This window comes from Nomascus leucogenys, chromosome 22a (genome assembly GCF_006542625.1).
Source record: "Nomascus leucogenys isolate Asia chromosome 22a, Asia_NLE_v1, whole genome shotgun sequence".
Lineage (NCBI taxonomy): Eukaryota > Metazoa > Chordata > Mammalia > Primates > Hylobatidae > Nomascus > Nomascus leucogenys.
Window position 1 is genome coordinate 12,177,212 of NC_044402.1, and position 22,521 is coordinate 12,199,732.

Consider the following 22,521-nt stretch of genomic DNA (forward strand, 5'->3'; position numbering starts at 1 on the left):
TACATTTGGCCAGGCACGGTGGCTCACACCTGTAATCCCAGCACTTTGGGAGGCCGAGGAGGGTAGATCACTTGAGCTCAGGAGTTTAAGACCAGCCTGGGCAACATGGCAAAACCCTGTCTCCACAAAAAATAATTTAAAAATCAGCCAGGCATGGTGGTGGGCGCCTGTAGTCCCAGCTTCTTGGGAGGCTGAAGTGGGATCACCTGATCCTGGGAGGCAGAGGTTTCAGTGAGCCATGATCAAGCTACTGCACTCCAGGATAGGAGACAGAGTGAGGCACTGTCTCAAAAAAAAAAAAAAATACATTTTACAGTATTCATTGTCACTTAAACTTTGTAATATAACTTTGTGATAAAAGTTCTTTTAAGAATACTAGTAATGCATGAAACCGTATGAATGGAGGTGCTACAACCCTCACTCAAGCCACTTAATAGAATTCTGTATAGCGTGGCTCCAGTTTGTATCCTTTCCAAGAGCCTGAGTTGGTAGAAGCAATGGGAAAAGTTTCTTTTAACACAGTCTCACATATAACCCAGCATGAAGCATAAGATGCTGCTGGAGGAAGACTCCATTACATCAGCTACTGCAGTCTTTAATGCTATTATACACGGGTCATCTTGTTTCTTCAACTGCTTACCACCAGCCGGCTTTCTTCTTTAGGAGCTAGTCTCTCCAGGAGTTCACAAGCAAGCTGATAGCAGAGGATACTAGACTGACATAAGTTGCACTCGATTGCTTTTTCGTCCTTCTGGCAGGTGTGGGATCCCCCCCAGGGGGCTTGGAAGACATTGTTTATAATAGAAATAATGTCCTTTGATAAGCTGTGCTCTAAACCCATCGTGATTCCATCATCTTGTAACTCCATCTGAAAGACATCAAAAAAAGACACACGCACACACACACACAAAAGAAGAAGAAGAACAAGGAGTTTGGTCCATTTGTCCAATATTCCATTGGCACACTACTTGGGGATAATTTTCACTAACTGACAGCAATATTGAATTATTTAAAGACAATATAGGCTTCAAGACCATGAATATACATACACATTGCTGTCCGTGGGTTTTTCTAGAAGGAATATAAACACAAGATGAAGCAATTGGAATTATTTTAAAAATCATGTAGGAGATTTAAAAGAGAGTTTTTGTTTTTGGCTAATCGGTTTGTGAGATTTTACACATTTAAAAAATGCTGCTCCTCACCTAGATTCCAGATCTTGGTTTCTAAATACCATGAGCTGCTAAAAGGAACCAGGGCTCCTCAGAGAAATGGCTGAATTCCAGGGATGGGGCTAGGAAAATATAAGATGAGCCTGGAACATCTTGTCACACCAGAAATCAAGGAAGAGTTCATAGAATGATGTGGACGTGCCAAAAGAACACAGGAGCCAGCTTGAAAAGATTCCCACTGGCCAAATGTGGAACAATATGAGTATCAAAATACAGAATCATAGTAACAGATTATAACCCACCAAATAACATAAAAATCCATGGGCACTGCGGGAATGAGTAGATAAATAAATAAACACGTAAATGGGAAAGAAGGATAAACTATTCCATCAGTAGAATACCAGCGAATACATTTAGAAGAAATGATGGAATTGGAAAATTATCACTTGACTGTCAAGATAGTAATAATTGATGAATCATCCATTGATGCTAAAACTAGTGGATGAAAGCCTGATAATAAATAGGAAATCCATAAGGTAGTTACAAATTACTTATTAGTTACAAAAGGGAAAATAGTGACTTTATCACAGAAAAATGTGGCAGATTTTGGTCACTTGGTTAAGGTGACCAAAGTTGTCATCACAGTAATGGGATATTATTATATCTTATGTCTGCTGACATGATGCATTACAAAGGATGTAAGATCACATCTGTGGTCTTCCTGCCAAGAAAATGCATGACCCAAATTAATTCATAAGGAAGCATCAGGCAAACTCAAATTGAGGGACAGTCCACAAAATATCTGGACTATACTCTTCAAAAATGTCAAGGCCCCGTAAGTATAGATACCTACGAGGTACCCACAAAAATTAAAAATAATTAAAAAAAAAAGTCAAGGACATGAAAGATAAAGACTGAGGAACTGTCCTAGATTAAAGAAGACAAAGGAAACAGTACCTATAATTGCAATGACTGCTTCTAGATTGTTCCTTAATCAAAGCCAGGCTTTTTTCTCTTGCTATAAAGATGATATTGCTATTATATCAATTTTCAAAATTAATAATTTCTGCAAGTTATGTAGTAGAACTATAACACTAATTTCCTGATTTTGATAACTGTACTGTGTTTATGTAAGAGAATGTCCTTTTTTTTTTTAGAAAATACACTCTGAAGTGTTTAGGGATAAAAGGACATCATGTCTGCAATTTAGTCTCAAACGATCTATTAAAAATTAATGCACACACATGCAGAGAAAGAGAGAAGCAGATGTGGTAAATAAATGTTAACATCTGGAGAATTGCTGGGAGGAGTATTTGGGAATTCTTTATAGTATTCTTGTAACTTTTCTGCAAATCTGAAATTATTTCAAAATAAAAGCTTAAAAAGAAATGTTCTCATCAAAACCTTTTTAACTTTTCTTTTTAAATTAACTTTAAAAATCAACGTATAAAATATATTAAAATTAGCTTCATTACTATAGAGTTGTACCTTTCCCTTCCCAACAATAGTATCATCCTTTTCGTTCATGCAATTTATTTAACAGAATCAATTCTAATGATGCTAGGGTGTTTCTAAAATTCAATCCATTCTCATATGTCAACATCACTGCAGATATTCACATAAGTAGTTTTCAGACTCTTTAGGAAATCTCCAAAGGAGTTTGCAAAAGGTCTTGGGTGGTGCTGCATCATTTTGATAAGTGTGGAGATGCCCAACACATGGAAAGAATTGCTGTACAACGCTTTCTCTCATTCTTCACCTCTGAACTAAAGGAAGCTCATGCTTCAGCTACCTGCTTCAGGAGAAGATCAAACATGAGGATGAAACAATTTAGATTCATTTCATCATCTTCACAATCAAAGTCAATAGTCCTTCCTCCTGGGTGTCCAAAATTCTTGAAAGGGCTACGAAATGGACTACGCATAGGACTCCGAAACGGACTCTGGAAAGGACTATGAAATGGACTGAGCATATTGTGCTGAACTCGTCGACCAGGATCAGAGGCAACACTCACCTACAAGAAAGAATGGCAACACATTGAAATGAACTCACAGAAGCTCAAATGCTGTGTAAAATATTCAGGGACTCTATGTAAGGTATTTCCAGCTGTCACACTTATTTCCTTCCTTAACCAATGGCATTAGTACCTCCAAATACTAAGGATTCTCTCAATGTATAAAAACAAGAAATAAAACCGCTCAAACTTCCTAGTTGTCAGGAAGTGACATCAACACCCTGAAGAATGAAGGCATCTGCCATTACATTTTTCAACCCATCAAACATGTCCAATGAGACCAGATTGTTTGAATCTACTGAAAACCGTACTCTGAAAAATGAGAACTTACAAAAGTAAAATATTGCAAGATAATGTTTAGAATCAGAAGCACAGAATCTCAAATTGACATGATTGGTTAAAAGATGGTCTCTGGGGATTACAATTATTAAACCATTATGGGACAACAATATATGACAAACCTTTTGTACTGGTTATTCTCCATTTGTCCACCCAACCCCTGCTCAGAACCTTACTACCTCCTTGGCCCTACTCTATGCCCAAGAAGTCGTGGACTGAGTCTCCTCTGGCTCCTTTGCTGCCTGGTTTCCAGTTGGGTTAAGTCAATGGTTTTTATTTTTTGGATTTTTTTGTTGTTTTGGGACAGAGTCTTGCTCTGTTGCCCAGGCTGGAGTGCAGTGGCAAGATCATAGCTCACTGCAGGCTCGACCTCCCAGGCTCAGGCAATCCTCCCACCTCAGCCTCCCAAATAGCTGGGACTACAGGCATGTACCACCAGGCCCAGCTAATTTTTTGAAAATTTTTTTGTAGAGACAGGTTCTCATTGTGTGGCCCAGGCTGGTCTCTAACTCCTGGACTCAAGCAATCCTCCCACTTCAGCCTCCCAAACTGCTGGGATTAGAGGCATAAGCCACCAAGCCTGGCTGGGTTCAGTCAATGGGAGGCACCAGCGGAAGTCCTGAAAGCTGGAGGAGAGAGAGGCAGGAGTATTTCTCCCCTCTCCCTGCCCACTTGGGTGCTACATCTCTGGGAGCATCTCCAGCACTCCATAACTTCTCTAACCAGCCCTTTCTTACAGTTTCAGCTCCCGTTTGGTACCCCAGGAACTCTTTCCCTTGTTCCTTCAGCCCTGGGGGTGTAAGGACTTCCTACTGGACTGTTCCTGGACTCTGGGTGCCTTGTCCACCTGTATTGCTCCTTTAAGCTTTCCCATAACGCTATAGGCAGAATCTCCATTAAAGTCTGTCATTTAAACTATCTGGGATAAATTCTGAATCAGGACCCTGACTAATACATCTGTATATCACTCTCAAATCATATTTCTCTTTTTTTCTTTTTCAATTTTTATTTTAGAATCAGAATAACACACGTGCAGGTTTGTTACAAAGTTATATTGCGTGATACTGAGGTTTGGGGTATGGTTGTACCTATCACCTAGGTATTTTTCTGTCTTAAAAATCTTTGTGGTAACCACAAAGCTCTTCAAACACCATTTTTAAGGTAAAGAGGAAGATTACTCCATTAAGAATCAGAATACCCAGGTATTCACGGTGTTTCTGTAGGAAATCACTTCACTTCACTGAACATCAGGTTAGGTAGTTGTAAAATGAGGATAATGAGTTCTTCCCTGGCTGCCTCACACAATTCTGTGATATTGTTTGTTGTGAACACATTGCACAGAGTAAAGTGCTACACAAAGGAATGTCATTTTAAAGGTTACAGAAGAATGAAATAAAGTATAGATGGTTGGCAGCTGGCTCCTATCAGGCAGATGACAAAATAAGTAATGATATTCTTTAAAAACACTGAATACAAACCCATAATCATGTTCCATTTTTTAATCCCTAGATATCAGGTGGAATGGCTGGAGGCCTGTGGCATACAGTGGGGGAAATTTTGTAGAGAGGCTTGACAAGGAAAGAGTGGAGAACATTTTCTGCCAACCATCCAATAAGAGTCAACCTTTCCACAGCTGCTCATGGCCTGAGAACAGCAGCACATCAGCAGAGACTCTATCAGGCCTCCATAGAAAAATAATCAAAGCTGTCCAGCAGTTTGTATACACTTTAGACCAGACTATCTTGACTTTTCTCACCTACAATGATGCAAAGGGGTCAATAAAATGCGCTCAGTTGGTTCACAGTGACAGCATCCCTCACAGTCACCAGTAGTTGATCATATCTTCCCAAAAGACAAGGAAAAAAGAAAATCATCCAAACTCCTCCCAGATTCCTCACTCCCAAAGTGAAGCACTGATCTGCCTAGGAACTGGTAAAAAATTCTTATTCACCAGGAGACTCATAAAAATGGAATGTTACCAAAAAGCTACTCTTTTTCATTAAGGGAGAGAGCTAAAATTCAAAGAAATTAAAAATAAAATGAAAACTCAATAACTTACTGGTTATACACTATACCAAACAAATGTGACTGTTTAATGCACTTAAAAGATGAACACAGCGAGATGGACTGAAAATACATTTTTGGTTTCTTATGACAGTACTTTCAGGCTTAGGATGACTGACAAGGGTTTTCAAGATTTTTAAAAGTAAGACAAGAACAAATGTGGCAATAATTACCCTTCGAGATGCAAGGTTCCCTGCCAGTTCACTGACTCTTGATTTTCTTTGATTTGCCAGCTCTTTGACTGAATTAACTCCATCAGAAAACATACTTATTAGTAGTTGAAGTGGAACCATGATATCTAACTCTGATAATACCTAGGGAAAAAAGGCATATATCCCCCCAAAAAACATATGTAAATTTTAAAACTCAAAAGAGCTATATTTAACCTTCTTTTTCCAAAGCAAATTATTGAACATAAGGATAATTAGCCTTATACATATTCTATCAACACAGTCATCCTCCAATTTTCATACTAAGAAAATCAAAGTTATCATCGAACTTTCTCCTTTCCTCACCCCCAGCATCCAATAGGTCACCATGTTCTTTCTATTAACACTTCTCAGTTTCTCTTGACGCTGTCCCCCACTCTCCATACCCACCGCTAGTGCCTTAGTTCCTCACCTTTCTCCTGGACTAGCACTGCTTCTCTGGGCCATCCCCACTCTGATCTCAATGACCCATCTGATCTTGCTGTCTGGTACAACCTGGTGTCAATCTGGGCCCAAATCAAGTCACCTTCTCTGTCATTAATTTTCTGGAAAAAAATGCCTTCTTCCTTCAGACAGAATTAATACATCCCTGTTCTCTGCTTTCTTAACCTTTATACATACCTTTATTAGAGCAATTATTACTTTTTCTTCTGTTTAATTGTCTAATCCTATCCCTCCCACAGTGAGCTGCGTAAAGAAAGGAAGTATGCAGAAAGGACTATTTCCAGTCCCATTTTTATTCCAGTGCCTATTCCAGGGCCTGGCACATGGGAGCTCTTGCACGCGTTTCCACAATTAATTATAAATGAGTCAACTCTAACCACTATAGTGTCCACTCTATCCTCCAAATAGACCAAGGCTGGAAAACCTCCTTCAGCTGCAGCACTCTGCCTTATAAACCAAGGCTGGATGAAAGCGCAGTCCGTAAAATGTGTAAATGTTTCCGCTGTAGCCATAGAGGGGGACAAAACTGTATAAGTTCATCCCCAAAGAGCACAGTGTAAGGGCTGTGCAACAGGGTAACTGAGGCAACATCCAGCCATCTGTAGGTAGACTGGCTTTCTTAAAAGGGGAATTACCTTACTGAAATCCATTTGGGAATAAGTGGTTAAAATTCTAAATCCCAAAGTTGACTTTTTGTTTGTTTGTTTGTTTGTTTTTTGAGACAGGGTCTCACTCTATTGCCCAGGCTAGAGTACAGTGGCTTGATCACAGCTCACTGCAGCCTCGATCTCCTGGGCTCAAGAGATTCTCCTGGCTCAGCTTCCCAAGTAGCTGGGACTACAGGTGCGCGTCACCACATCCAGCTAATTTTTGTATTTTTTGTAGAGATTGGCTTTGGCCATGTTGGCCAGGCTGGTCTTGAACTCCTGAGCTCAAGTGATCCACCCACCTTTGCCTCCCAAAGTGCTGGGATTACAGGTGTGAGCTACCGAGCTGGCCCAAACTTTGACTTTTTAAAAAATGGTCCCTTTACTCTCTGTCAAATGTGAAGAATATTGCTCTTCAGTTTCGAACCCAGAAAGGCATCTTTACAACTTGAAGAGCTTATGGGATCCTAACCTTGCATGACACAGAAATGTATCTGTACCTGTAGTTAATCTAAACACTGATTCTGTCCTCATTTTCTATAACTGCCCAAACTCATATCAGGTATTCAAGTTAATTTAATAAACTTTAATTGAATATCCACTTTTAAATACAAAGCATGTGCCGTATTCTAGGAGGAGAGGATGAAGGGGGTTATAAATACAGAAATGAGTAAGACCTGGCCCCTGCACTCAGGAGCTTGTAATCAGGTGGCAAGACAGACAAAAACTGTGAGACAGAAATAGAACCAAACTCACACAGAGAACCTGGGAAGATGAGGGTTTGAAGTAGCAGAAAACTTCAGATAAGGGATAATTTTTGAGATGGACTTTAAAAGGTAGGTTGGAGTTCACAAATAGAGACAGGAGAGAAAGTCAGCCCAGGCTGAGGGAACAGCATGAACTACTCACTAAATCCTTCCCCATCTTTCCAAGTAAAGGACCTGTTTAATATCAAAAATTTATCAGAATCCCACAAGACAGCTATTATACTTTTAATAGCCATTGATGGAAAAATACAAAAGGACCTAAAGCTACTATGAATTCAGTAATATTACTGCACAATTTATATATTTATATGTTATTAACCACAACTAGAGCAACATATATTTGAAATTTACTCATTTATCTATGCATAGGAGATATTCTTTCTTGGCAAACATGGGGACTTATGAACTCTTTGCTATAACTCCCACTCCCTCGACCCAGGGATCTAAAGCTTATAAGCTAAGAACTATTTCCTAAAATGACCAAAAGTATTATTCACTTACATGAAGCCATAGCAAAGCTTGCTCCTGCACAGAGGAGGGGTATCCTGTAAACCGACAACTAATAAAACCAAACATCTCCTCCATTGAGAAAGGCAGAGGACAGAGTTCAATGTCAAACATTTTGCTGGAAAGCAGAGCAACAAAAGTAAATGACCAATGGGCATAGATTGGGTTCTACTAATACCACCACTGTCTTTCTAACTATTCCCCATTTGGAAAGTCAAGCCTTTTAGATTAGTTTGTGTTCTGAACTGTTATCAACATATTTCACTTTACTGTAAGAGAAGTTTATGTCATTGAAATAGAGATCTTATAAATAATTCATATGGTTGTTAATAACATTACTGTTCTTCCTCATATTAGGTTTAACAGAAGGAATTGCATTTCTAAGGCATTAGCATTGCTCCCCAGCATCTAAAACAGTTTCCCTTTCCCACCACATCCCACCAATTATAATTATATTTGAAAATTTCAAAATAAGTAAACATCTGTTTTTTCCACAAGAACAAAATCTTTTCTGGACAATGCCAAATCATCTTAGGTTGAGGTATTGCAGCTATTTCATGTTGGGGCTTCAAGTTTCTCCACAGGGTTGTTAAAAAGTAAATGAGATTATATAAAACGCTTAGTAGGGTGACAGGCACACAGTACATGCTCAACAAACATTAGGTATGATTATAATGACAGTGACTTCATTAAACTACTTACCCACCTTAATACTTCCCTGAATTCTTTTAACTGATTATCTGGGACTTCTGTTCTGATGGCTTCCAGCCATTCCGGCATAATACACTCCCAGACAGATTGACTGATCACATTATAGGGGATCAGGCAGAGGATTCGGTTGAGACCTTCCTTCAGCTGAGTCACTGTGCTACAGGACTTATCCCAGTAGCCACCAACCTGAAGAGGTTTCCATAGCCACAGGGGAAAAGAATGAAACACACTGGTTACAATTATACTCAAGGACTTCTTAAGGCAATGGGTACAGAGGAGGGCCACAATCCATCATGTCTGAGTGCTAGGCCAAGAATCTTCAGTGTGAGATTGATTCGTAAGATGGCAAACCACCAGGATCCATCAGTTACAGAAAGGAAAACATAGTTACGAATAGGCTCAAATACTGATTACAGATTGAATTTTTAATGATGTTACTGTTGATTTTGCAAATCACATGTGAATTAAAATTCCAAAGATTTATTCCCAACAGGATGAGCATACTATTAGAGCATTCTTATTCCTAAAGTCTGATAAATCTATTACAGCATGCACGTTATACCTGTGCTTCAGAGGAACACGGTTTTCTACTACTGCATGCTTTGAATTGCAGATGTTTCATTACAGGAAATACAGTAGTACACAGTGCTCTTTTTACCCTATGCTGCATACCCTGCCACAATTTTTTTCCTAAAATGTTGTAAAGGTAGTTGAATCTGTGAATAAAAAGGACTGGCTTTTTAAACTAATTAAGATAGTGTATCAATTTTTAAGAGCAGGAAAAAGTTAAAATCACGAATTTACAAACTTAGGTTGTTTATAATCCTGATGTTAGACAGCGTATATTCTAAGTGTCAACGTAACAAAGGTTAAACTGGTCCTGAGTCTTTACTAAATAACATGTGTGAGAAACTACCTTAATTTAAATGAATTCAATTTTAAATGTTTATTACATCTAGAATTCCAGATTATTCCAAAAGATCAATCAATTCTATTTTAAAGCTCCAATATCTATTTGGTGCCATATTGACCAAAATCTTAGACAATTGACTAAATATTTTCTGGAAGTGACTATATTTCTGTAATTTCTGTTGTGTTGTTGTTAGTTACAGGTACAGACAGAAAAGAACCAGCACTAATAACATTGAGATCCTGAAATAAATCATTACTGAAGTTTTCTGGGCTATGTAGTTTACAGTCAAGCCATATAAAGGCTTACTGGTTTTGAATAGTATGTTGGAACAAGTATGCTTTTGGAAACCCTAAATTGTCAGTGGCCAGATGACAGATCCTTTGAGTTGGAAAAGCTTTCATATTTAAAAGGATTTTTAGAGAGCACTTACCCTAAACAAATGTCCTAATTACCCACAGGGGAGGATGAAATTGAAAGAAGGATACAAAAAGTATCACAGCTAGCCTAAAAGGCTCCCTTAATAAAATTAAATAACAGAAATCAGATTTAGAACAAAAATTTAAATCTACACCCACCATAAACTCCCCTTCACCACCTTCCTCCTGCACACGGACCAGTGGAAGGCTGATAGTCCAGTCTGATAGAAGATATTATGGAAGACTTCCCTTTACAGGTCAATGGGCTCAAGTGGAATGATGTGCTCTGAGGGAAGGAATTCATCCTAAAGGCTCTGTTAAAAGATTTATAAAAACATTCCAAAGGCACACAGCTCTAAATTCAGAAGCCCTGGAACACAGGAATCTTTTGGTTTCCATGTCAGTTAGAAATTTTCTCTCTGACATAAGGGGACAATTTCAAAATAGGGCAGTTGGATGGGCAGGCCAATCCGTGAATGCTATTGTTGATGTCACCACCCAATTCTTTGAAGTATTAAAAAATAACTGTTCTAGGCTGAGGCAAAAGGATCGCCTGAGGCCAGGAGTTCAAGACCAGCCTGAGCAGCACAGTGAGACCCTGTATCTAAACAAAAATTTTTTTAAATTAGCCAGGCATGGTGGTATGCACCTGTAGTTCCATTTACTCGGGAGGCTGAGGTGGGAGGATCTACTGAGCCCAGAAGTTTGAGGCTGCAGTGAGCTATGGTTGTGCTACTGTACTCCAGCGTGGGCCACAGAGTGAGACCCCATATCTAATAAATAAATAAATAAATATTTTTTAAAAATAAATAAATGTTCTGGCTTTACTGAGTCTTTACAAAAACAGAAATGTGGCTTTAGGAATAACCTAAAGCCCCACCCATCCTTCTTACCAATCCCAAAACCTCCCCTCCAAAAGATGCTTGCAGATACTATAAAATGCCAGGACACTGGAAAAGGGACTGTCCTGCCCTTAAGAAGGAGAACTTAAATAGTAATTGTCCTGGGCCTCAGCCTGGACATGTAAGCACTGCAGACTCTCCAGACAAATAATTGTCCATTCCCCCATCCTCAAGCACCTAAATGTTAAAGCTCAACACTGTTGGGAGAATTTCCTGTTTGTCACAGACCAAAACCTGACAATAGGCAAATATGTCCCTGGAAATCCTCTTAGAGCAGTTACTTTAAAAGTCTGCATAATTCCTCTCCCCTTTTGAGATGTAAATCTTCTACCATCCAGAACTAAATTCTCAAGAACCTGACAGCAACCTCTTTTTTTTTTTTTTTTTTTTTTTGGAGATGGAGTCTCACTCTGTCACCCAGGCTGGAGTGCAATGGCACGATCTCAGTTCACTGCAACCTCTGCCTCCTGAGTTCAAGCAGTTATCCTGCCTCAGCCTCCCGAGTTGCATGGGACTACAGGCGTGTGCCACCACACCTGGCTAATTTTTGTATTTTTAGTAGAGACGGGGTTTCACCACATTGGCAAGGATGGTCTCCATCTCCTGACCTGAGGCAGTCTGCCCGCCTCGGCCTCCCAAAGTGCTGGGATTACAGGTGTGAGCCACCACACCCAGCCAAGAGCCATCTCTTTAAAATGCAAACATCCAAGGAAGTAATTCTGCTTTAGACCCCATAATTGAGGCTCCTCACTTTTACTTGTAGTACTGCTTCTTATCACAAAATTCAAGAAATTTACTTCCCCTCCTGATAAATACCAATTAAAACCCCAGTCTCTTAAGAAAACTCCAATGCCTTTTTCCTTAGCTTAGCCCACTTTAAAAAGTAGCTTTGCCGTTGACTAAAACAACCACCTGAGGCTGAGCCATAGCCTCTATGAGATTATGTATCAAGGCAAGTAAAAAGATCTTAAAGGTTTCCCCCACAAATATCAATAAAAAGCATTAGCCCGTATAATGAATAGGAAACAACTTGTTCCATCTGCCAGAAACACAATTTGAATAAAAGTGAGGCAAAGATGAAAAAGAGCTCTTATATAAACTAGTAAGTTTTTTTGTTTGTTTTTGTTTTTTATTTATTTTATTTTTTTGAGATGGAGTTTCGCTCCTGTTACCCAGGCTGGAGTGCAATGGCGTGATCTGGACTCACTGCAACCTCCGCCTCCCAGGTTCAAGTGATTCTCCTGCCTCAGCCTCCCAAGCTGGGATTACAGCCACCTGCCACCACACCCAGCTAATTTTTGTATTTTTAGTAGAGATGGGATTTCACCACATTGGCCAAGCTGGTCTTGAACTCCTGACCTCAGGTGATCCACACACCTCGGCCTCCCAAACTGCTGGGATTACAGGTATGAGCCACCACACCTGGCCTAAACTAGTAAGTTTTATATCACTTTTTGAAAGTTATAAGGTCTCTATTTGTGTCTGTATGTTTGTGTATGTCTATGTGAGACAGAGTAAGGATGGAGCTTGGCTCAGCTCTCCCCCACTAGAGCATTCTTTCACGCATTCCCGCTGATCACAAAACAACACTATGCTACCTCACTGACACCATACCCATTAATAGTTATATTAAGACCCATTAATAGTCATACTAAGTGTGAAAGGAAAACCTTGGGTGCCAAAATTACTAAACTAAAGGGAAATGTCAAGCTGGGAACTGCTCAGGGCAAAGCTGCCTCCCATTCTATTCAAAGTCTTCCCTCTGCCACACTGAGATAGGTGCATATCTGATTGCCTCCTTTGGAAAGGCTAATCAGAAACTCAAAAAAGAATGCAACCATTTGTCTCTCACCTACCAGTGACCTGGAAGCTCTCTCCCTGCTTCGAGTTATCCCCGCCTTTCTGGACAGAACCAATGTATTTCTTACATATATTGATTGATGTCTCATGTCTCCCTAAAATGTACAAAACCAAGCTGTGCCCCGAGCACCCTGGGCACATGTCTTTCCTGAGGCTGTGTCACAGGTGCACATCCTCAACCTTGGCAAAATAAACTTTCTAAACTGAGACCATCTCAGATATTCGGGGTTCACAAAAGAAAGTAGTCATTCTACTGATAAAAGAAAAACTTCAGCTGAATTAAATGCAAAGGCGTTTAACTGAGCAATAAACAATTCACAAATCGGGCAGCCTTCTGAGCCAGAGTAGGCTCAGAGACTCCAGCACAGCCATGTGGTGGAAGATTTATGGACAGAAAAAGGAAAGTGACAGACAGAAAAGAGAAGTGAGGCTGGGCACGGTGGCTGACACCTGTAATCCCAGTACTTTGGGAGGCCGAGGTGGGTGGATCACGTGAGGTCAGGTGTTCGAGACCGGCCTGGCCAACATGAGAAAACCCATCACTACTAAAAATACAAAAAATTGGCCAGGCATGGTGGTGGGCACCTGTAATCCCAGCTATTCAGGAAGCCAAGGCAGGAGAATCGCTTGAACCTGGGAGGCGGAGGTTGCAGTGAGCCGAGATTGTGCCACTACACTCCAGCCTGGGCAACAAGAATGAAACTCCATCTCAAAAAAATAAAAAAGAAAAGTGAGTACAGAAACAGCTGGATTGGGTATAGGTTGGCATTTGCCTTTTGTGAACATGGTTCCAACAGTTGGCTACATTTGATTGGCCAAAACTCGGTGATTGGCACAGTGTAGGCTATGGTCCATTCATACCTCCATTTGTTACAGATCACGATGTACAGAGAAACTTTTAGGCCAAACTTAAAGGATGTAAGGAGGCAGTTTTAGGCTAAACTTGATTTAACACTATATTATTCTTTTGGGCTTTCATGTAACCATGCCTTTTACTTAAAGAATTCCAGGCCGGGCGTGGTGGCTCAAGCCTGTAATCCCAGCACTTTGGGAGGCCAAGGTGGGTGGATCATGAGGTCAGGAGATCAAGAACATCCTTGCCAACATGGTGAAATCTCATCTCTACTGGACATGGTGGTGTGCGCCTGTAGTCGCAGCTACTCAGGAGGCTGAGGCAGGAAAATCGCTTGAACCTGGGAGGCAGAGGTTGCAGTGAGCCATGATCATGCCACTGCACTCCAGCCTGGCAACAGAGCAAGATTCCGTCTCAAAAAAAAAAAAAAAAAAAAAAAAAAAAAAAAAAAAAAAAATTCCAGAAACTGGCCTAAGGATATCCAAAATCGAACCAAGGTTGTGGAGTGTCCCTACTCAAGAAGGAATGCTGAACTATTGATTTACAGCATAGTTGCCGCGGGCCAGACCACCAGGTGGCCTGTTACTCAAGGTAACCATCACAACTGGCTATGCTGACCTGCATACCTTACCCTTAACATGCTCTGCCCAGCCCAGCCTGCACCCCTTACCCCTGATGTCAATTCCCGCTCTTTGCCTAATAAAACAATCCCTACCAACGCTTTTTAGAAAACCAGTGGGAGGATTCTTGCACTTCCCCTGTCTCCCTTGCTCTTGAGCACAAGCCCTGAAATACAACCCTTGTCGAGGAAATCCGCTTGGCCCCATGTCAATTTCCATTACATGGGGAGCCAAAGAGTCTGGTTTATAAGAGATTCTCCGGCAACCGCTGCAGGTCCACAGGACATGGGGAATATTTTTCTCTCCCAAGTGGGAGGCTTGTGAGCCGGACCCCTCTGCAGCTGATGGGCAGCTGTCTGAAACTTCAGTTTAGTATTGCTGCAACTGGGAGTTTTCCTCCAGCCTCCCCAAGACTCCTTGCCACCCCTCTAAGCTATGCTTTCCCTCCTCTCCTGCCCCCTATTTGTTGTGTTTTTATTTTTCCTTCTTCTTCCTCCCTCCTTCCTTTCTTTTGGTTTTCACTAACTTCATCAGCTCCAACTGAATAGATACCCACACAGGACATGTTGAAATGGTGGATTGGCTCAGCCTGAATAGTCACCCATGCAGGATGGATTGAAACAGCTGATCAGTTTAGAAAACTCTGTTTAGTGCCCTGGCTTTGAACTCTGTAATCTTCTTTAAGTCTTCTAAGTATTCTCCCTTCCTTTGCCACACCTTGTGGGGAAGGGAAGCCTGTGGACTTTCCTGTCGTCTGTCTGTTTCAGTGTGAAGCTACTGACTGTGGGTGCTGTTAAAGCAAACTAAATATGGCCTGAGAAGAACGCCATACTTTTATATTTGAGTCCCTGTGGATGTAACCTAGCTGTAGAAAACAACGTATATGGTGGTCCATTTTCAAGACAAAATACCTTGAATACACTTGGACCTGTAAGCTATGGAAGAACAGGATACCCTAGGGCCCTGCCTTAATAGCCAGTGCCTGCTTATTGGGACCCTTTAGGTATCCTCACCCAAACCAGAGGATTTAGCTTAGAATGGAAGTTTACTAGCTTGCAAAAGTAGCTTACCTTATCTATTCCTAACAGCTTGCTTAACCCCCTGGGTCAGGTCAAATACTTGAAGAGTCCCAGAGCTGACTACAATTACAATGCATTAAGGGCTGCAACAAAATGCAGCGAGAAGACCCGAAAGAAAATACCAAAAGCCCCAACCCAACGACCAATAAAAAACAAGAAAAGAAACTTAGGTGACTACGTCCAGGAAGATTGTAACCCCACAGTGCTCAGCCTAGAGGAACCGGGGGAGGGACTTGAGCACTAGGGGATAAATTGCTTGCTGTAACTGTACCAGATGTGCCTGCTCAACAGACACCTGATCTTGCAAGACTGACAGTCAAGTTTCACTTTCGCTGTACTTCTGGTCTCTTAGCCCATTCTTTGGGTTTGGACCAGTAGGCACGCCTCTTATAATTTGGGGGAGCACATTTCTGTCAAGCCTCTGAGACTAAGCTAAGCTGTCGTATCCCCTGTGACCTGCACGTGTACATCCAGAGGGCCTGAAGTAACTGAAAATTAAAGAAGTGAAAATGGCCAGTTCCTGCCTTAACTGATGACATTATCTTGTGAAATTCCTTCTCCTGGCTCATCCTGGCTCAAAAGCTCCCCCATTGAGCACCTTGTGACCCCCATCCCTGCCAGCCAGAGAACAACCTCCTTTGACTGTAATTTTCCACTACCTACCCAAATCTTATAAAACAGCCCCACCCCTATCTCCCTTTGCTGACTCTTTTCGGACTCAGCCCACCTGCACCCAGGTGATTAAAAAGCTTTATTGCTCACACAAAGCCTGTTTGGTGGTCTCTTCACATGGACGCATGTGAAATTTGGTGCCGTGACTCAGATCGGGGGACCTCCCTTGGGAGATCAATCCCCTGTCCTCCTGCTCCTTCAACATTTATTCTCCAAAGAATATTGGGTATCCGCACCCAAAGATCAAATTTCTTCTCCATCCATTACCTACCTCAATAGATAAACACACGTGCTCTCCCTGCCGATCGTGTCCAACTGATCTCTCAAACCCCAACACCTTCTACGCAACAACTCCTTTCCTTCCTAGGCATACTTGGATACTTTTGCCTTTGGATACCTGGTTTTGCCACCCTAACAAAACCATTATATAAACTCACAGACGGAAACCTAGCTGACCCCATAGATCCTAAATCCTTTCCCCACTCCTCTTTCCGTTGCTTGAAGACAGCTTTAGAGACTGCTCCCACATTAACTCTCCCTGACTCATCCCAACCGTTTTCATTACACACAGCTGAAGTGCAGGGCTGTCCAGTCAGAATTCTTACACAAGGACTGGGAACCCGCCCTGTAGCCTTTTTGTCCAAACAACTTGACCTTACTGTTTAGGCTGGCCATCATGCCTCCGTGCAGTGGCTGCCACTGCCCTAATACTTTCAGAGGCCCTCAAAATCATGAACTATGCTCAACTCACTCTCTACAGCTCTCACAACTTCCAAAGTCTATTTTCTTCATTTTCTTCCTCACACCTGACGCATATACTTTCTGCTCCCCAGCTCCTTCAGCTATACTCACTGTTTGTTGAGTCTCCCACAATTACCATTGTTCCTGGCCCGGACTTCAATCCGGGCTCCTACATTATTCTGGATACTACACCTGACCCCCATGACTATATCTCTCTGATCTACCTGACATTCACCCCATTTCCCCATACTTCCTACTTTCCTGTTCCTCACCCTGATCACACTTGGTTTACTGATGGCAGTTCCACCAGGCCTAATTGCCACTCACCAGCAAAAGCAGGCTATGCTGTAGTAGTATCTTCCACATCTATCATTGAGACTATTGCTCTGCCCCCCTGCACTACCTCTCAGGAAGCCGAACTCATTGCCTTAACTCAGGCCCTCACTATTGCAAAGGGACTACGCATCAATATTTATACTGACTCTAAATATGCCTTCCATATCCTGCACCACCATGCTGTTACATAGGCTGAGAAAGGTTTCCTCACTATACAAGGGTCCTCCATTATTAATGCCTCCTTAATAAAAACTTCTCAAGGCCGCTTTACTTCCAAAGGAAGTTGGAGTCATTCACTGCAAGGGCCATCAAAAGGCATCAGATCCCACTGCTGTGGGCAACACTTATGCTGATAAGGTAGCTAAAGAAGCTGTTAGCTTTCCAACTTCTGTCCCTCACGGCAGTTTTTCTCCTTCTCATTGGTCACTCCCACCTACTCCCCCACTAAAACTTCCACCTATCAATCTCTTCCCACACAAGGCAAATGGTTCTTAGACCAAGGAAAATATCTCCTTCCAGCCTCACAGACCCATTCTATTCTGTCATCATTTCATAACCTCTTCCATGTAGGTTACAAGCCGCTAGCCCGTCTCTTAGAACCTCTCATTTCCTTTCCATCGTGGAAATCTATCCTCAAGGAAATCACTTCTCAGTGCTCCATCTGCTATTCTACTACCCCTCAGGGATTGTTCAGACCCCCTTCCTTCCCTACACATCAAGCTCGGCGATTTGCCCCTGCCCAGGACTGGCAAATTGACTTTATTCACATGCCCCGAGTCAGGAAACTAAAATACCTCTTGGTCTGGGTAGACACTTTCACTGGATGGGTAGAGGCCTTTCCCACAGGGTCTGAGAAGGCCACCGCAGTCATTTCTTCCCTTCTGTCAGACATAATTCCTCAGTTCGGACTTCCCACCTCTATACAGTCTGATAACGGACCGGCCTTTACTAGTCAAATCACCCAAGCAGTTTCTCGGGCTCTTGGTATTCAGTGGAACCTTCATATCCCTTACCGTCCTCAATCTTCAGGAAAGGTAGAACAGACTAATGGTCTTTTAAAAACACACCTCACCAAGCTCAGCCTCCAACTTAAAAAGGACTGGACCGTACTTTTACCTCTTGCCCTTCTCAGAATTAGAGCCTGTCCTCGAGATGCTACAGGGTACAGTCCATTTGAACTTTTATATGGATGCACTTTCTTGCTCAGCCCCAACCTCGTCCCAGACAGCAGCCCTCTAGGCAACTATCTTCCAGTCCTCCGGCAGGATAGACAGGAAATTCACCAGGCTGCTAATCTTCTCTTGCCTACTCCAGATTCCCAGCCATATGAAGACACCCTAGCTGGACGATCAGTTCTTGTTAAGAATCTGAACCCTCAAACTCTACAACCTCGATGGACCAGACCCTACTTAGTCATCTATAGTACCCCAACTGCCGTCCACCTGCAGGATCCTCCCCACTGGGTTTACCGTTCCAGAATAAAGCTGTGTCCATTGGACAGCCAGCCTAATCTCTCTTCTTCCTCCTGGAAGTCGCAAGTACTCTCCCCTACTTCCCTTAAACTCACTTGCATTTCGGAAGAACAGTAATAACCCTTATGAGCCTAATACATACCTTCATTCTATTAGGTCTGTTCGTCCTTACCCTACTTTTTGCAACAGGGCTTTATGCAGTCACCCCCACTACTTGGACTGTGCCCCAAAAACCAGTCATCCCTGCTGTCTTCTGTCTAGTCATACTCCTATTCACCATTCTCAACTACTCATAAATGCCCTACTCTTGTTTACATTGCCTGTTTACACTGTTTCTCTAAGCCATCGCAGCTGACATCTCCTGGTGCTATCCCCAAACCGCCACTCTTAACTCCCTCTTAGAGTGGATAGATGATCTTTGCTAGCAGGGCACCCTCCAATACTTTCACCCTGATGAAGTTCTATTCTTTACTTTTATACTCACTCTTATTCTCACTCCCATTCTTACGCCACCCTCTACCTCTCCCCAGCTATCTCCACCACACTATCAATCTTACTCTCTCCTAGCCGTTTCTAATCCCTCCTTAGTGAACAATTGCCGGCTTTGCATTTCCCTTTCTTCCTGCGCCTATATAGCTGCCCCCGCCTTACATACAGGCTGGGCAACATCTCCTGTCTCCCTACACCTCCGAACTTCCTTTAACAGCCCTCACCTTTACCCTCCTGAAGAACTTCTTTACTTTCTAGAAGGTCCAGCAAGACCTCCCCAGACATTTCACATCAGCAAGCTGCCACCCTCCTCTGCACTTACTTAAAAAACCTTTCTCCTTATATCAACTCTACTCCCCCCGTATTTGGACCCCTCACAACACAAACTACTTTTCCTGTGGCCGCTCCTTTATGTATCTCTCAGCAAAGACCCACTGGAATTCCCCTGGGTAACCTTTCACCTTCTTGATGTTCCTTCACTCTTCATCTCCAAAGCCCAACTACACACATTACTGAAACAATTGGAGCCTTCCAGCTCCATATTACAGATAAGCCCTCTATCAATACAGGCAAACTTAAAAACATTAGCAGTAATTATTGCTTAGGAAGACACTTACCCTGTATTTCACTCCATCCTTGGCTACCTTCCCCTTGCTTGTCAGACTCTCCTCCCAGGCCCTCTTCTTGTTTACTTATACTCAGCCCCGTAAATAACAGTGAAAGGTTGCTTGTAGACACTCAATGTTTTCTCATACACCATGAAAACTGAACCTCTCCCTCTATGCAGTTACCCCATCAGTCCCCATTACAACCTCTGACGGCTGCCGCCCTAGCTGGATCCCTAGGAGTCGGGTATAAGACACCCCTTTCAGCACTCCTCATCTTTTTACTTTGCATTTCCAGTTTTGCCTGGCACAAGCTCTCTTCTTCCTCTGTGGATTCTCTACCTACATGTGTCTACCTCCTAATTGGACAGGCACATGTATACTAGTTTTCCTTACTCCCAAAATTCAATTTGTGAATGGGACCAAAGAGCTCCCTGTTCCCCTCATGACACTCAGATGACAAAAAAAGAGTTATTCCACTAATATCTTTGCTTGTCAGTTTAGGACTTTCTGCCTCCACTATTGCTTTTGGTACTAGAATGGCAGGCATTTCAACCTCTGTCACGACCTTCTGTGTCCTCTCTAATGACTTCTCTGCTAGCATCACAGACATATCACAAACTTTATCAGTCCTTCAGACCCAAGTTGACTCTTTAGCTGCAGTTGTCCTCCAAAACTGCCGAGGCCTTGACTTACTCACTGCTGAAAAAGGAGGACTCTGTATATTTTTAAATAAAGATTGTTGTTTTTACCTAAATCAATCTGGCCTGGTGTATGACAACATAAAAAAACTCAAGGATAGAGCCCCAAAACTCGCCAACCAAGCAAGTAATTACGCTGAACCTCCTTGGGCACTCTTTAATTGGATGTCCTGGTTCCTCCCAATTCTTAGTCCTTTAATACCTATTTTTTTCTTTCTTTTATTCGGACCCTGTACCTTCTGTTTAGTTTCTCAATTCATCCAAAACCGTATCCAGGCCATCACCAATCATTCTATACAACAAATGCTCCTTCTAACAACCCCACAATATCACCCCTTACCACAAAATCCTCCTTCAACTTGACCTCTCCTACTCTACGTTCCCAAGCCACCCCAATCCCGCTTGAAGCAGCCCTGAGAAACATCGCCCATTATCTCTCCATGCCACCCCCCAAAAAATTTTCACTGCCCCAACACTTTAACACTATTTTATGTTATTTTTCTTATTAATATAAGAAAACAGGAATGTCAGGCCTCTGAGCCCAAGCTAAGCCATCGTATCCCCTGTGAACTGCACAGATATGTCCAGATGTCCCAAAGAAAGTGAAGAATCACAAAAGAAGTGAAAATGGTCGGTTCCTGCCTTAACTGACGACATTCCACCACAAAAGAAGTGAAAATGGCCAGACCCTGCCTTAACTGATGACATTACCTTGTGAAATTCCTTTTCCTGGCTCTTCCTGGCTCATCCTGGCTCAAAAGCTCCCCCATTGAGCACCTTGTGACCCCCACCCCTGCCAGCCAGAGAACAACCCCTTTGACTGTAATTTTCCACTACCTACCCAAATCCTATAAAACAGCCCCACCCCTATCTCCCTTGGCTGACTCTCTTTTCGGACTCAGCCCGCCTGTACCCAGGTGATTAAAAAGCTTTATTGCTCACACAAAGCCTGTTTGGTGGTCTCTTCACACAGATGCACATGAAAATTTCCTACACTAGCTTAGTAGTCAGACAAGATTAAAAACCTAACTTAGTAGTATGTGCCAATAACTGAGTCTTGGCTGTTGAAGTGGCCATACTTCAACCACTCATATAGACTGCTAAGTATTCAAACTGTGTTCAGATAAGGCAAGCACCAACCTGTAACCAATCCAGCTGTTTCTGTACCTCACCGCCCATTTCTGTAGGTCACTTCCCTGTTTTTGTTTATAAATCTTTATACTCCAGCACAGCACACATATCTGTTGTGCTGGAGTCTCCGTGAATCAGCTGTGATTCTGGGGGCTGCCCAATTCACAAATTGTTCGTTGCTCAATTAAGCTGTTTTAATTCAGCTGAAGTTTTTCTTTTATCAGTGCTGTCTTTGAGAGGAGAGAATTGGCAGCACATGGGTCCGGAGTCGGTATCACTCACATCCTGATCCATTTTTCCTTTTCATGTGTTTAATTTGACATCTTATTCCCCCATGCGGCCCACTGGGTGGCATCTTGCAAAAATGAGAGGCTTCTGTCTAAGGTTCCATGAAATAGAAAAGGAAGATTTTTTCTTTTATAACGCAGCTTGGCCTCCACAGTTATGGCCCAGCGAACAGGGTCATCAAAAGCTGCTCTGCTCTTATGAAAGCTGCAGAGACAGGGAAACCAAAACCCTGGCATGAAGGCAAAAGGGTAAGAATTTCTTACCAGCCAGGGCCCCGGCCTCTCGCTTTCTGTGCAAACCAGTTAAGTAAATGGTTAAAAAACAAAAACAAAAACAAAAAAAATCCCTGTTTCTCTCCTCTGCAAGATTTTTTTTTTTTTTTTTTTTTTGAGATGGAGTCTCGCTCTGTCGCCCAGGCTGGAGTGCAGTGGCGCGATCTCGGCTCACTGCAAGCTCCGCCTCCCGGGTTCACGCCATTCTCCTGCCTCAGCCTCCAGAGTAGCTGGGACTACAGGCACCCGCCACCGCACCCGGCTGATTTTTTTGTATTTTTAGTAGAGACGGGGTTT

The 22,521-nt window shown here is 42.3% G+C and overlaps 1 protein-coding gene across 18 annotated transcripts in view; it reads right to left on the bottom strand.

Annotated features, from left to right (window-relative positions):
- Window positions 1–22,521, bottom strand: part of UNC79 (unc-79 homolog, NALCN channel complex subunit) — a 278,472-nt gene that overhangs the window by 126,010 nt on the left and 129,941 nt on the right. For 17 of the 18 annotated variants that reach the window (XM_012497970.2, XM_030803527.1, XM_030803532.1 and 14 more), the window contains 5 exons: window positions 8,870–9,060; window positions 8,158–8,281; window positions 5,763–5,903; window positions 2,965–3,186; window positions 641–868 (listed from right to left, as the gene is read on the bottom strand). In XM_012497970.2, coding sequence (XP_012353424.2) covers window positions 641–868; window positions 2,965–3,186; window positions 5,763–5,903; window positions 8,158–8,281; window positions 8,870–9,060 — 906 coding nt within the window. The remainder of the gene's footprint in view (window positions 1–640; window positions 869–2,964; window positions 3,187–5,762; window positions 5,904–8,157; window positions 8,282–8,869; window positions 9,061–22,521) is intronic. The other variant, XM_030803536.1, reaches the window with a different exon arrangement.